The sequence below is a fragment of the Osmia lignaria genome, chromosome 9 (assembly GCF_051020975.1).
Source record: "Osmia lignaria lignaria isolate PbOS001 chromosome 9, iyOsmLign1, whole genome shotgun sequence".
NCBI classification, from domain to species: Eukaryota; Metazoa; Arthropoda; class Insecta; order Hymenoptera; family Megachilidae; genus Osmia; species Osmia lignaria.
In genome coordinates, this window is record NC_135040.1 from 6,272,044 (window position 1) to 6,284,151 (window position 12,108).

The window sequence follows — 12,108 nt, forward strand, 5'->3', positions numbered from 1 at the left end:
ATTCAGCAGTTTCCGCCATTTTTGAATAGATGGCTCTGGTGTAGAATTTTGAAATTATGGCGGTCCTTTTAAAATACAAGATTGTCAATTTATGCTAATTTGGACTGATTTCGAAAAAAATGGAATCAAAGGGTGTCAAAATGGTTTTTCAGTTGCGAATGCAAGATATGGTAAAAGAGAGATTGATATAAGCGGCACGACTGTCATACCAGCTATTACACATGCAGAACTAACAATAATCTCACCTGGGGGTGTTTAGGATCCCCTGAACCATGACCCTCGAAAACAAAGGCATGTTCAGTTTATAGATCTGTAGTCACCGTGCTATTGAAATTTACCGCAGATTTGCTCTTGGAAAGCAAAGTATCACATCTTGGTTGTGAAGAATTCAGTCCTATTCCAAATTCCTGTTGTATACGCGTTGTTGAAACCTGAAAAAGGAAACGAAATTGAAACGGCATGTCCGAGGTTATTAACCAACATGAAATTAATCAGAGCTACTGGTTCAAATGGAATGATTATCAAAATCATTTATCCGATGTAGTTAGACAACTTTTGGATGAGGATTGCATGGTGGATGTTACATTAGCAGCTGCAGGAGAACGAATTCATGCTCATCGAATAGTCCTCTGTGCTTGCAGCACTTTATTTCGAGTAAACAATTGTATTTTTCGATGTATGCTTACAAATATTGAATGAAAAATGTTAATTCATGTTTTCAAATGTTCATGAATAACTTAATAATGTAGTAGTTAATATTTTTACTCATTTATTCATACTCTTCAAGAGTTGTAGTTGTCCTGTACTTAAAAATATTATTTGTTGTGTGATCCACCTTTTTCTACAATAGATAACTTTCTACTTATAACAGAATATGTATGCTGTAGTTTATAGAAAAGCTAAACATATATATATCATACTATATACAATTTACTTAATAATTGATCCTTTATTTGTAGGAGATATTAAGTCAAGTAAATGAAGATCATCCAACAATAATATTGAGCGACATATCTGCTCAAGACATAAAATCTATTGTAGAATTTACTTATCATGGCGAAGTAAGGGTTCCAGTTGAGAATATCAGTAGTTTGTTAGATGCTGCACGTTCTTTAAAAATATGTGGCCTTATTGAGGTTGGTTTCATTGATTATGAAAAGAAATTGGATGAAAATATCATTCTTTTCTACATTGTTATGTTTATAGATTGATGGACTTGACGAAGGTGATTTAGTAACAAACACAAAAGATTTCAATGATAATAGCGAAGAATCAACAACTATAATCAACGAGGAGACAGAAGAAAATGTTATCAATGCGTTGCAACATAGTTACGAAGAATTGGAGGATCAACAAAAGGAACAGATTACTGAGAATATCACTTTGCATAAAAAGAAGAAACGCAGACGCGATGCGACGAAAAGAGATTATAGCGATGATATGTTAGAATCTGCGATCAATGATTTAAAATCAGGTCAAACATTGATAGAAGCTTCTACTAAGCACAATATACCCCGTTCAACGTTATACATGCGTGCCAAAGCATTAGGTATACATTTAAATGCATCAAGAAATGAATATCCAGCTGAATGTATGAAAGCTGCTATAAATGCAGTAATTGGTTGGTATTTTAATTCTTAAGTAAGGAAGTAGGTGTAAGTGTTGTGGATGCCTCTGGTGGCGGGTGCGTGGAGTATCGTTATATTCAACTTATTTTATCTATATCCTAGGTGGATCAAGTTTACAGCATGCATCAGAAATGTTTAGTATCCCAAAAACTGTATTGTGGAGAAGGATTCAGAAAGAAGGCTATCAAATATTACGTTCTGAAATGAAAAGGTCTTATGGTTCTGACAAACGAGAAGCGGCAGTGAAAGCATTAGAAAGGGGGGAGAATCTAACAAAAGTCGCGCTTGAATTCAAAGTAATACGGTTTAATAAATTCTTAATCTATAATAGAAGTAATAAACAATTTTGCCATTATTCGAACGTTTTAAAGGTAATATTAGAAATTATGATTTTAGATTCCAAAGACTACTTTATTCAGAGATAAAGCTCGATTGGTGGACGAAGGGAAATTACCACTATCGTTTTGGAAAAAACGTAAAACAGAGAATGAGGAATTAAAAAAGTCTCGTTTGGAAGAAGCTGTCGCCGCGTGTAAGGGAGGGAAAATGTCACAAGCTGCGGCATCCATGACTTATCATATTCCTAAAACAACTATATGGAGGCGTCTTCAACAAGATGGTAAAAAATCGGAACGATTATTAAATTCAAGAAAGCAAAGAGTAATAGATCCTAAACATAATTCAGAAACTAAAGTGCAGGAAGGTTCTGATTTTACATATTGTGAGGTATTAAGAGCTTTAAACATTTTTACCATTTATCTTATGGATTTGTATAATTGAATATTGTTATTATTAATAAATTCTAATTATAGGTTTCATCAGAGATTCCTATAACTTACATAGATGAAAATAGTATACCTGAGGATTCTGTGATAATATTAACAGCAGAAGATATGGACGAACTTAATTTAGAAGAAGGACGACAAATTATTGTTAATTCCGTACGTTCCTTTTATCTATTTAATTTAATAATCATTATTTAAATTGATGCAATTTTTTTCAGGAATCAGTACAAGAGTATGTTCCTTGTGCTACAAGTATTGAAGAAAATTCAAATTATTCGCAGACTGAGAGTTAGCATATAAATTCTGATCATTCATCTAAAACATAATATTCTCTTTTGTATAGTAACGTGTATGCTAATTTAGAATTATAATAATATATATACACACGATAAGATATAAAAACTAATTTCGTAATATTTGTATATTGCAATGAAATTACTAAGAATGATCTTGATTTAATTTTATGTTCATTATTTTCTCAAGCTCATATATTTAATGAATATTTATTATAATTATTTTTTTACGAACAATGTATAAGTATTATGTGTTATATTTATATAAATGTAATTAATAGAATTAATAGAAATAATTTACTGGTCTCTGATTCATTCGAATGTTGCAACAATAAACGTGTACTACATCAAAAATAGTTTTTCTTAGAATGTTAAAAATATGTTTCTTGGTGTTTGTTTGCTAGCATATAATGTATTAAAATATCATATGGTTTTCTATTTGAGAAAAGATAACTAGCCAACAAATAGTAGTTTTAGGACTGTCCACGAGTATATATTGTGCGCTGTAATGAGAAATAAAGTTTGGTACTGGGGATATTTGTTGGAACGGTGGTTTGTGACCGGTAATCTGTTGCAAGAAAGAAGTGGAACTACAAAATTTCATCATATTACGTGATAATTAAACAAAATCAGAAATATGGCACATCAGCTATTATTTTCAACAAGTAAATTAGAAAGATTCGTTTTAAATTCTATTTACAAAAATGGCAACATATTTCAGGTATAAATATAACCTAACATAACCTGTATTATCCATTATGATAAATTCTTCCAATAATGGTTCTTGAATTATTATTTTATATGGTTTATCGGTATTAAATGTTATAACATTTTTTTTAGTTAAGAAGGTACTTATCACTGATTAGAACTGGCAATGAACCAACTACTATTGAAAGGTTACAAAAGCAGTGGAGATTATGGTTAAAACCACCAAAAGGATTTGAAAAGTTTTATAAATCAAGTTATTATTTTATACTTACTAATTCACCATAAGTGATATCAATAAGTGGTAATAAAATTTGTTTTTTATCTATAGAAGAAAGTAATTCCAATAAAACCACTGAAAAGGTTGCAGAGAAAGTTAAAGAAGGATCATCTAAATCAGCTTCTAAGTCAGAATCATCATCTGGACGCCAGTCTCAGAAATCATCTGACAATTCTTTAGGAAATGATTTCAAACGTAATTTTCAATGGGAATATAAATGGGACGGAGGAAATAATCCATTTAAAAATAAGAATAATGAAAAAATGATAATTTTTGGCTCTGTAACAATGGCAGTGTTTTATTTATATTTGCAACATGTATCAAGTCTTGCAACAGAGATCACATGGAGAGAATTTATAACTAAGTAATTGAATTATGTTATGGTCATTTGATATAATACGTACAGTAATTAGGTTTTCATAGTATGAATACAAATAATTTTTATTCATTTCATTTAGGTGTTTAAGCAAAGGAGTTGTGAGTAAAGTAGAAGTTGTTAATAAACAATGGGTTCGTGTAAAATTATTGCCTGGACATACTGTGAATGGAAAAGTGGGTTTGTTATTAAAAAATGTATTCTCTGTTTGTTGATTGTACAATAATTTATTTGATATATTTCATAGGATACTTTGTGGTTTAATATTGGAAGTGTTGAGACGTTTGAGAGAAATTTGGAAAGTGCACAAATTGAGCTAAACATAGAATCACATAATTACTTACCAGTACATTATAAGAATGAAGTTGAATTACGTCACGTTTTAAAATTTTTACCACAGTTAGTAATATGGGGTAAGTTACAGATACTTACATATACATATTCATTTTTTCATTCGTTTCTTTCGCTAATCGCAATGTTTCTTAATTGTAGGGGTTCTGTTTTTTTTATTCCGGAAGTCAATGGCACAGTTTGGTAGAGGAAAGAAAGGACTATTTGGTTCAGTAATGGAATCAACTGCAAAATTAATCAATTCTAAAGATATTGGTGTTCGATTTAAGTAAGTTGGTAAAGATAATGTTAATCAATGTTATATCATTTCAGGTAATTAATCATAAATTGTAAACAATTTTTTTCTACTCTGGGCTTTTTCTAGAATACATAGAGTGGCATGAGAAAAGATAAAGCAAGAGGAATTAAATAGCAATAACGTAATTTATAATATAAATTACAGGGAATTATTGGAACAATGTAGTCTGTTTAGAGAGTAGGAAAAGATTGTATGCAATTGTTCAACATTCTTTAAGGATATTGGAGTAATTTTTCAGTTATCACTTATGTTAATATAAAATTATTATCCGTATTTCTCTGTATATTGTGAAAATCTAGGGATGTTGCTGGCTGTGAAGAAGCAAAAATTGAAATCATGGAATTCGTAAACTTTTTAAAAAATCCACAACAGTATGTTGAACTTGGTGCTAAAATTCCTAAAGGCGCCATGTTGACGGGTAATGATATAACTATATATAATTTTTCTTCATATTATATACCTGTATACTTGATGTGTTAATTAATATATTTTATAGGTCCACCGGGTACAGGCAAAACACTGTTAGCTAAGGCTACAGCTGGTGAAGCGAACGTTCCTTTTATCAGTGTGTCAGGTTCCGAATTCCTGGAAATGTTTGTTGGCGTCGGTCCATCGAGAGTTCGTGATATGTTCGCAATGGCACGAAAGCATGCCCCGTGTATATTGTTCATTGATGAAATTGATGCTGTTGGAAGAAAAAGAGGTGGACGAAATTTCGGTGGTCACTCGGAACAAGAAAACACACTTAATCAACTTTTAGTAGAAATGGATGGTTGTTATTATAATAGTTGACATCAAACATCAGTTTTAAATTCAGCATTTAATTAATCATTATTTTCTTTCTTCTTCTTCTTTAGGATTTAATACGACTACCAACGTAGTGGTTTTAGCGGCAACTAATAGGATAGATATTTTAGATAAAGCATTATTACGACCTGGAAGATTTGATAGACAAATTTACGTTTCCGCGCCAGACATTAAGGGAAGAGCATCTATTTTTAAAGTACACTTAGGACCTTTGAAAACTACAGTAGACAAAGATCAGTTAGCTAGAAAAATGGCTTCCTTAACCCCTGGATTCACCGGTATGAGAATGATTTGAAGGTAATGAAGTTTTTCAAAAAAGTGTTGTTTGTACATAGATTGTTTTAGGTGCTGATATTGCTAATGTATGCAACGAAGCGGCTTTAATAGCGGCCCGAGACTTGAACGATAACATTCAAATAAAACATTTTGAACAGGCCATTGAAAGAGTGATTGCAGGCATGGAAAAGAAAACGAATGTTTTGCAACCTGAGGAGAAAAAAACAGTTGCATATCACGAGGCTGGGCATGCGGTAGCAGGTTGGTTTCTACAATACGCGGATCCACTGTTGAAGGTATAATTTCTCACTCATCGGGAGCAACCTTTATTTAATCTAATTTAGGTGAATCATTATATTAATTGTGGCAGGTTTCCATAATTCCTCGTGGTAAAGGTTTAGGTTATGCCCAGTATTTACCACACGAACAGTATCTTTATACGAAAGAACAGTTGTTCGATAGAATGTGTATGGCACTTGGAGGACGGGTATCAGAAGAGATATTTTTTGGTCGCATAACAACAGGAGCACAAGATGATTTACAGAAAGTACTGTTCTATTTAAATAACCTTTTCTCAGATATTATTATATTTATTAAAAATTAATTTATACTAATATAAAAGATTTTGTTTATTACCAGGTAACTCAAAGTGCATATGCTCAGGTCATTCAGTTCGGTATGAACGAAAAAGTTGGTAATGTTAGTTTCCAAATGCCACAACAGGGTGATATGACATTTGATAAACCATATTCCGAACATACGGCACAGCTAATCGACGTTGAAGTACGCGCGTTAATCGAAAGGGCGCATGTCCATACGCGTGAATTACTTACAAAACACAAGGACAACGTAAGCAAGGTATGGAATGTTAATTTATATAATTTACAATTACTTCATACTGAACTGAATAAGTGAAATATTTTGTATTCTCTTTAGGTTGCTGAACGGTTATTGAAACAAGAAATTTTAAGTAGAGATGACATGATAGAATTGCTTGGACCTAGACCGTTCCCTGAAAAGTCAACGTACGAACAATTTGTCGAAGGGACAGGTTCGTTCGAGGAAGATACCAGCTTACCAAAAGGTTTACAGGAATGGAATAAAACAAAGAAATCTGATAAGGAAGAGAAAGAAGTTCCTCCATCGTCGGACGCAGTTTCAGATAGCAGTTCTCAAAATCAACCGCACCAGCGATTATAATTATAATACTATCATGGATTATAGCTTGTTAAGTATTTTGTATTATAGTTTGAAATATATAATTGTAATAAGTAGTAATATATGAGTGTGCATTCGATTGCATCGATTGTATAGATCATATTTACAATGTGTATAAGCTGTTCAAGCTTAAAAGTTATTCAAAAAATTAGCAACTATTTTGGAAAATACCTTTATCTTTTTACACCGATTTAGTATTGCTTGTACTCATCGTCACCGTAACTATTGATTATTAATCAACGGAGTTTTTTTATAATGAAAACCAAGTTGTATAAAAGTACGTAATATAAACTATTAAAATTTTTGAAGTACTGTATTTATAAATTTTGCGCGATAACATTTTATGCAGAGTGTAAAATAAGGGTACAAGGGACATGTAACTTTTATTGTTCAGATATAATTGTATAAAGAGTAATTATTTTGTTAAAATCGTAACATTGTTTTTTCTTTTTTTTTCTTTTTCAAGACTAAAGTAAATGACAACAACAAATGACATCAGTTTTTTGCAACGTATAATTAATAAAGTTTACAAATGTAGTGCAATTAAATTGTTTTTATCCTTAAATACTGTAAGTACATTGATAACCTGTTACATTACTGTTTCCTTTTATCACTAATTGTTGAGTTTTATTTTGGCGAAATCTTTGGTGCAGCCCAATTAAAAATAATGCGTGTACGAATGTGCATAAATTAGACATCGTTTAATAAAAATGAAACGAAAACAGTTCTACTTTGTTTTTTTTCCTGTATACTAAAGGTTCATATACATATATTTATGATGGAAATTTAAAAAAAAAAAAAAACGACGAAGGTCTTTTTCGTTGGTAAGATTTTTAACACTTCATCTCTGTACACGTTTATGTCGTGGGGTTTTCTAAAACTAAATTATTTTAAATTATAATAATATCATTCAACAACAAAACAGTTATCGATTAAAGATAACTAACAAATTGCAGGCTAGCAACTTCCGGTGGATAAGAGACACCGGAAGTATGTACTTAAAACGAGAGTAAGTTGCGTCGAAGGATATGAAAAATGTAGACCTTCGTTCATTTTTTTCTCTTCCTATCTCTCTCTTTATCTCTCTCATACAAACTTACACACATACGCATTATTCGTGAAGTCAGAACATTTAAAAACGATTTTTCATAAGGTAAGCTTTGAGCTCGTTTAGACGTAGGTTTAAACAAATCGGATGTGCATGCATCTCGATATATTCACTATCAGTCTTGGGATTTTTTTTTTAAAATTTATTTTATGAGCCGAGACGCTCTTGGGAATATTGTTTGAACGTTCAAAGAAAAGTATCGGATTGAAAAATTTGCTTGTTTTTATTTTGACGCGCCTTTTTTGTAATTCTTTTTTTTGAAATCAATTAAACGTATTTATTCAGGATTAAAGAAGTTATATAATAGATCTTATATACATGTTCGCATATTGAACGGAACGAACTACACTATTATAAAAGTTTCAAATATATAAAAAAAAAAGTTTCACGTTCTAAAAAGCGCGCGCATAAAAATAGTTTCCAACCAGCATTTCTCAACCCATAATCGTATGGATTAGTTTTTGTTTCTCGTGCACAAGTTGTGTTACGAAAAGATTGGCAAAGATATTTGCACCTTTGTTTTTCGTGCAATACTTACATACGTGTAAGATTTTATAAAAAATGCTCTCTTCGAATATCAAAAGAAAGGCGTACAATTGGAACGAGTGAAATGTTATTTCCGATCGATATCAAAACAGTTTCAAACAAAAATCACGTGACGCACAACATATAACGTCAGTAGGTACACTCACGGTCAAATCAGGCTTCCCCCAGAAGAAGCGATACTTTACGTTACCACCCTCACCCATGGGCATCCTCGGAGAGAATGACGATGCAGGGGAAGAGGTTCCGTATATATAGATCCGTGGCGCCCCACCACTGGTATGTAAAGGCTTACGCGGGAAAATTTGAATTACCATTTACCTTATTATTTATATTTCTCAGTTATATACTAAATTCTATAATATATAATAATTAAAAATTGTATTATTTTGTTTCTATATTACTATTAATTATTAGTATCGTCGAAATTAAGATTTTGAGAATTCCTGTTTCCCCTACATCGCCATTTTTTCTGATCGCGAATGTTCACGAATCATTAAAATTCTTATTCCGCTTTGTATTGCAGATTAGCACCTTAATTGTTCCATTTATTGAGTTTCTGTGATTCTTCGAAGCAATCGATCATCGAATCATAATGACATTTTGGCACCAACACGATTCGCGCATCGGTAAAAATACTGTTTCGCTTGGATTGCTATAGAGGTTTGAATTTTTTTATAGAAACAATTTGAAAGATAAAAATCATTTACTTTTCAATTTGTTGCAGAATCCTCGTCGACGCGCAATTTGAAAAGAAACAGAGGAAAATTTCGAGGATAAGAAAATTGTTAAAAAACATTATCGTGGGTCATGTAAGCCGACCATAGATTGCACATTTCACTAATTCTTTCTCGACGTTTGTCGCTATATCTTTGATCCCAAGACAGCGTTTTTTTTTCATCTCATCTCTCAAGTGGCAAATATTCTCAGTGTTTCTACAAAACTATAATATTTATCAAGTAGGTATTTATAAGTTCCGAAAGTTTACCATTAAACTTAGCTCGCTAAGTCACTAATCAAATATATCATACAATCACTAAATTATTGCTTTGTCGTACCTTGTATCACACTAATCTAAACTCTATGTTTTTTCTTTACTTTACGTTTTTCCCTTTTTTTTTACATCTTTTCCTCTTTTTCCTCATTTTTTTTGTCTTTTTCACAAAAGCCAGGTTTACTGATGATCATGCCTGCTTCTCTCCTGGTTTATTGTTTCTCTTTTTTTTTACATTTTTCAGCTAGTTCCACTGATTCAGCGTGCGCGCGCGTATGTGAATGTGAAACGATTCCGACGGCATTAGTTTACGTGCAGTTTTCGTATTTATCGACTCTGCATGAAACTCGAGCGAAATTCTAAATTATCGTGTATACGGAGGTAAGCTCGGATCGCGCTCTAATTAATTTCATAATTGCATTTATTAAAGGTTAACCTATTTCTTATCCGTGGCCCGCAAATTACCCGTTCAACGTGCAATGGATTATTTATTTTTCATGTTCCCCTGCCTCGCAACGAATAACGTCGTTCTAACCTACAGATTTAGAAAACCTTGAAAACGAAGCGGAAGTCTGATCGATAATAATCTCAAGATCCGTGAAACGGTATCAATCTATGGTAAAGACTTTCGAGGCATAAGGAAGGTTAAATACGTGTATACAGTGTAAGCATTAAATTACGATTTCAATCTCGAAAGTATTAAAGGAAATGAACAATTGTACGAGCTAGGCGGATTAAATCATTCATTTTCTCGTTTTCCAGGCGACTGGTGCGGCAACGTTTTGAAATTAATCAGAGGCAATCGTTGCCGCGAAAATGTTTCTGCGTAGAACATGTTCGACTAACATACATGGTACATACACATATACACATAGCATATCGTGCGCCTGTCTCCTAGTAAATTAATTAATTAATTAAGTTACATGTACACGGACAATAATTTTTGTCACGTTGTTTTTCGTTGTTCTCTTTTTTTTTAACCGTGTTAACAGCCAGCTCTCTGTTTATTTCTCGTTTGATCTTTCCCTGTTTCTCTTTTTCCATCGATTTCCGTTGTATATCGACAACGTGTATCAGCACGAAAGCGATATCAATTACATTTACCGCTGTTTTAAGAGCGCCACGGTTTCGGCGTACAGTTTATGTTTTAAGTACTTTGGTCCTCTGTAGAATCTTTTAATATTTAATTAAGCGACGCGTCGAAACGATAATATCGGCCTTTCGTCACGATAGAACTATGAAAAGAATCTCTTCTCGTTTTTCATTAATGTACTTATTCATCGGGCAAACTTTACATCTACGGGGCAATAAGTATCCTTTCATTATATCAACGGTACCGTTTAATCGTGCTTGGGAAGGGTCAGTTGCTTTTTATCTACTAGAAAATTCTGTTAAGCGAGGCTTCGTGACGGTAACGAGTACGACGCAACTCCGGGCAATTAGCTATGATGTAAAGGAAAGCAGGAATAAATGAAAACGAAGCGATACGGTGTCTGGCGTAAAAAAAAAATTGTCACGAATATAGATCAATTACCCGTGATAAGGCGTTTAAGTAACAAGAGTGTGCTTTAGCTTAACAAGATAGATTTCCTTTGGATTATATAAATTAATTAAGCTGACCTGTTGCAAACAGTCGAGTTACCTCGAACCATACAACACAGGGTGTTCTCAAAATAAGGATAAGCTTTTACATTTATAGGGTGTTAAAAAATTCCCTGAAGATCTCTACACCGTTGGATAGATCACAAGAAATCGAAGCGAAAAGTTCTGTAGCATTTTTCGATGGGATCACTAGTTTAGCCACGTTTCGTTGTTGAAAATTGAAAAATTGACCAATCTGCGCGGAGCTTGAGTGGCACGATATGCGGAGTAGGGAACTAGCCTCCTCTGCCGCCGACGAGCCGCGCTGCTGTGCGTCATACTTACGCATGCGCCGCTGTGCGTCGTACTTACGCATGCGCCGCTGTGCGTTGCACTTACGCATGCGCCGAGAGTCTAGTGGAAACGGAATACAATCTTGCCACTCAAACCGCGCGCTGATTGGTCAATTTCTTCAATTTTCAACAACGAAATGTGGCTAAACTACTGATCCCATCGAAAAATGCTACAGAACTTTTCGCTTAGATTTTTTGTGATCTATCCAACAGTGTAGAGGTTTTTAGGGAATTTTTAACACCCTGTATATTGCTGTTATCCTTTTGTCGGTAATCCGCGGACACCTTGCCTCTACGAAAGAAACGCTAAGCGTATTTAATTTTCTAAAATACCCTGTTCTAGGTCAGTGCAATTCTTGTCTCGTGACTGAAGATTTTAAGCATCGCTCGGACCATCGTCGTACACGTGCACGATTTTTCATTGGTTCGATCGGAAATTGTTAGCGCAACAGCCGATAGAAAGAAGCGTGTTTCATATCCCGGACAAAAGCACAAGAAGCTCTCCCCTGGAC

At 33.3% G+C, this 12,108-nt stretch overlaps 2 protein-coding genes and 1 long non-coding RNA gene across 6 annotated transcripts; all 3 read left to right on the forward strand.

The window, feature by feature from the left end:
- Positions 1-329: 329 nt before the first annotated feature.
- LOC117604909 (uncharacterized) lies at positions 330-2,917 on the forward strand. The gene is made up of 7 exons (XM_034325513.2): positions 330-654; positions 960-1,136; positions 1,207-1,621; positions 1,731-1,924; positions 2,025-2,354; positions 2,441-2,569; positions 2,632-2,917. Exons 1-7 carry the CDS (start codon positions 460-462, stop codon positions 2,704-2,706), a joined length of 1,515 nt encoding a protein of 504 aa, XP_034181404.1. The 5' UTR covers positions 330-459; the 3' UTR covers positions 2,707-2,917.
- Positions 2,918-3,226: 309 nt separating this feature from the next.
- On the forward strand, positions 3,227-7,565 carry Afg3l2 (AFG3 like matrix AAA peptidase subunit 2). 2 transcript variants are annotated; one of them, XM_034325396.2, is made up of 13 exons: positions 3,227-3,427; positions 3,547-3,667; positions 3,746-4,055; positions 4,150-4,243; positions 4,315-4,480; positions 4,560-4,686; positions 5,016-5,134; positions 5,213-5,488; positions 5,574-5,801; positions 5,869-6,095; positions 6,170-6,346; positions 6,439-6,657; positions 6,736-7,565. In XM_034325396.2, the coding sequence occupies exons 1-13, from the start codon at positions 3,344-3,346 to the stop codon at positions 6,997-6,999; spliced, it is 2,412 nt and encodes an 803-aa protein (XP_034181287.1). In that variant the 5' UTR covers positions 3,227-3,343; the 3' UTR covers positions 7,000-7,565. The 2 variants fall into 2 exon arrangements, with proteins under 2 accessions (XP_034181287.1, XP_034181278.1); XM_034325387.2 differs by having other exon boundaries at positions 3,228-3,427; positions 3,743-4,055.
- Positions 7,566-9,411: 1,846 nt separating this feature from the next.
- On the forward strand, positions 9,412-12,012 carry LOC143305676 (uncharacterized). Of its 3 annotated transcripts, none has more exons than XR_013062757.1 (4): positions 9,412-9,627; positions 9,907-10,326; positions 10,425-10,515; positions 11,940-12,012. It is a non-coding gene; the product is annotated as an uncharacterized LOC143305676 (long non-coding RNA). The 3 variants fall into 3 exon arrangements; XR_013062756.1 differs by lacking the exon at positions 9,412-9,627 and having other exon boundaries at positions 9,663-10,043; positions 10,204-10,326; XR_013062755.1 differs by lacking the exon at positions 9,412-9,627 and having other exon boundaries at positions 9,663-10,326.
- Positions 12,013-12,108: the final 96 nt, after the last annotated feature.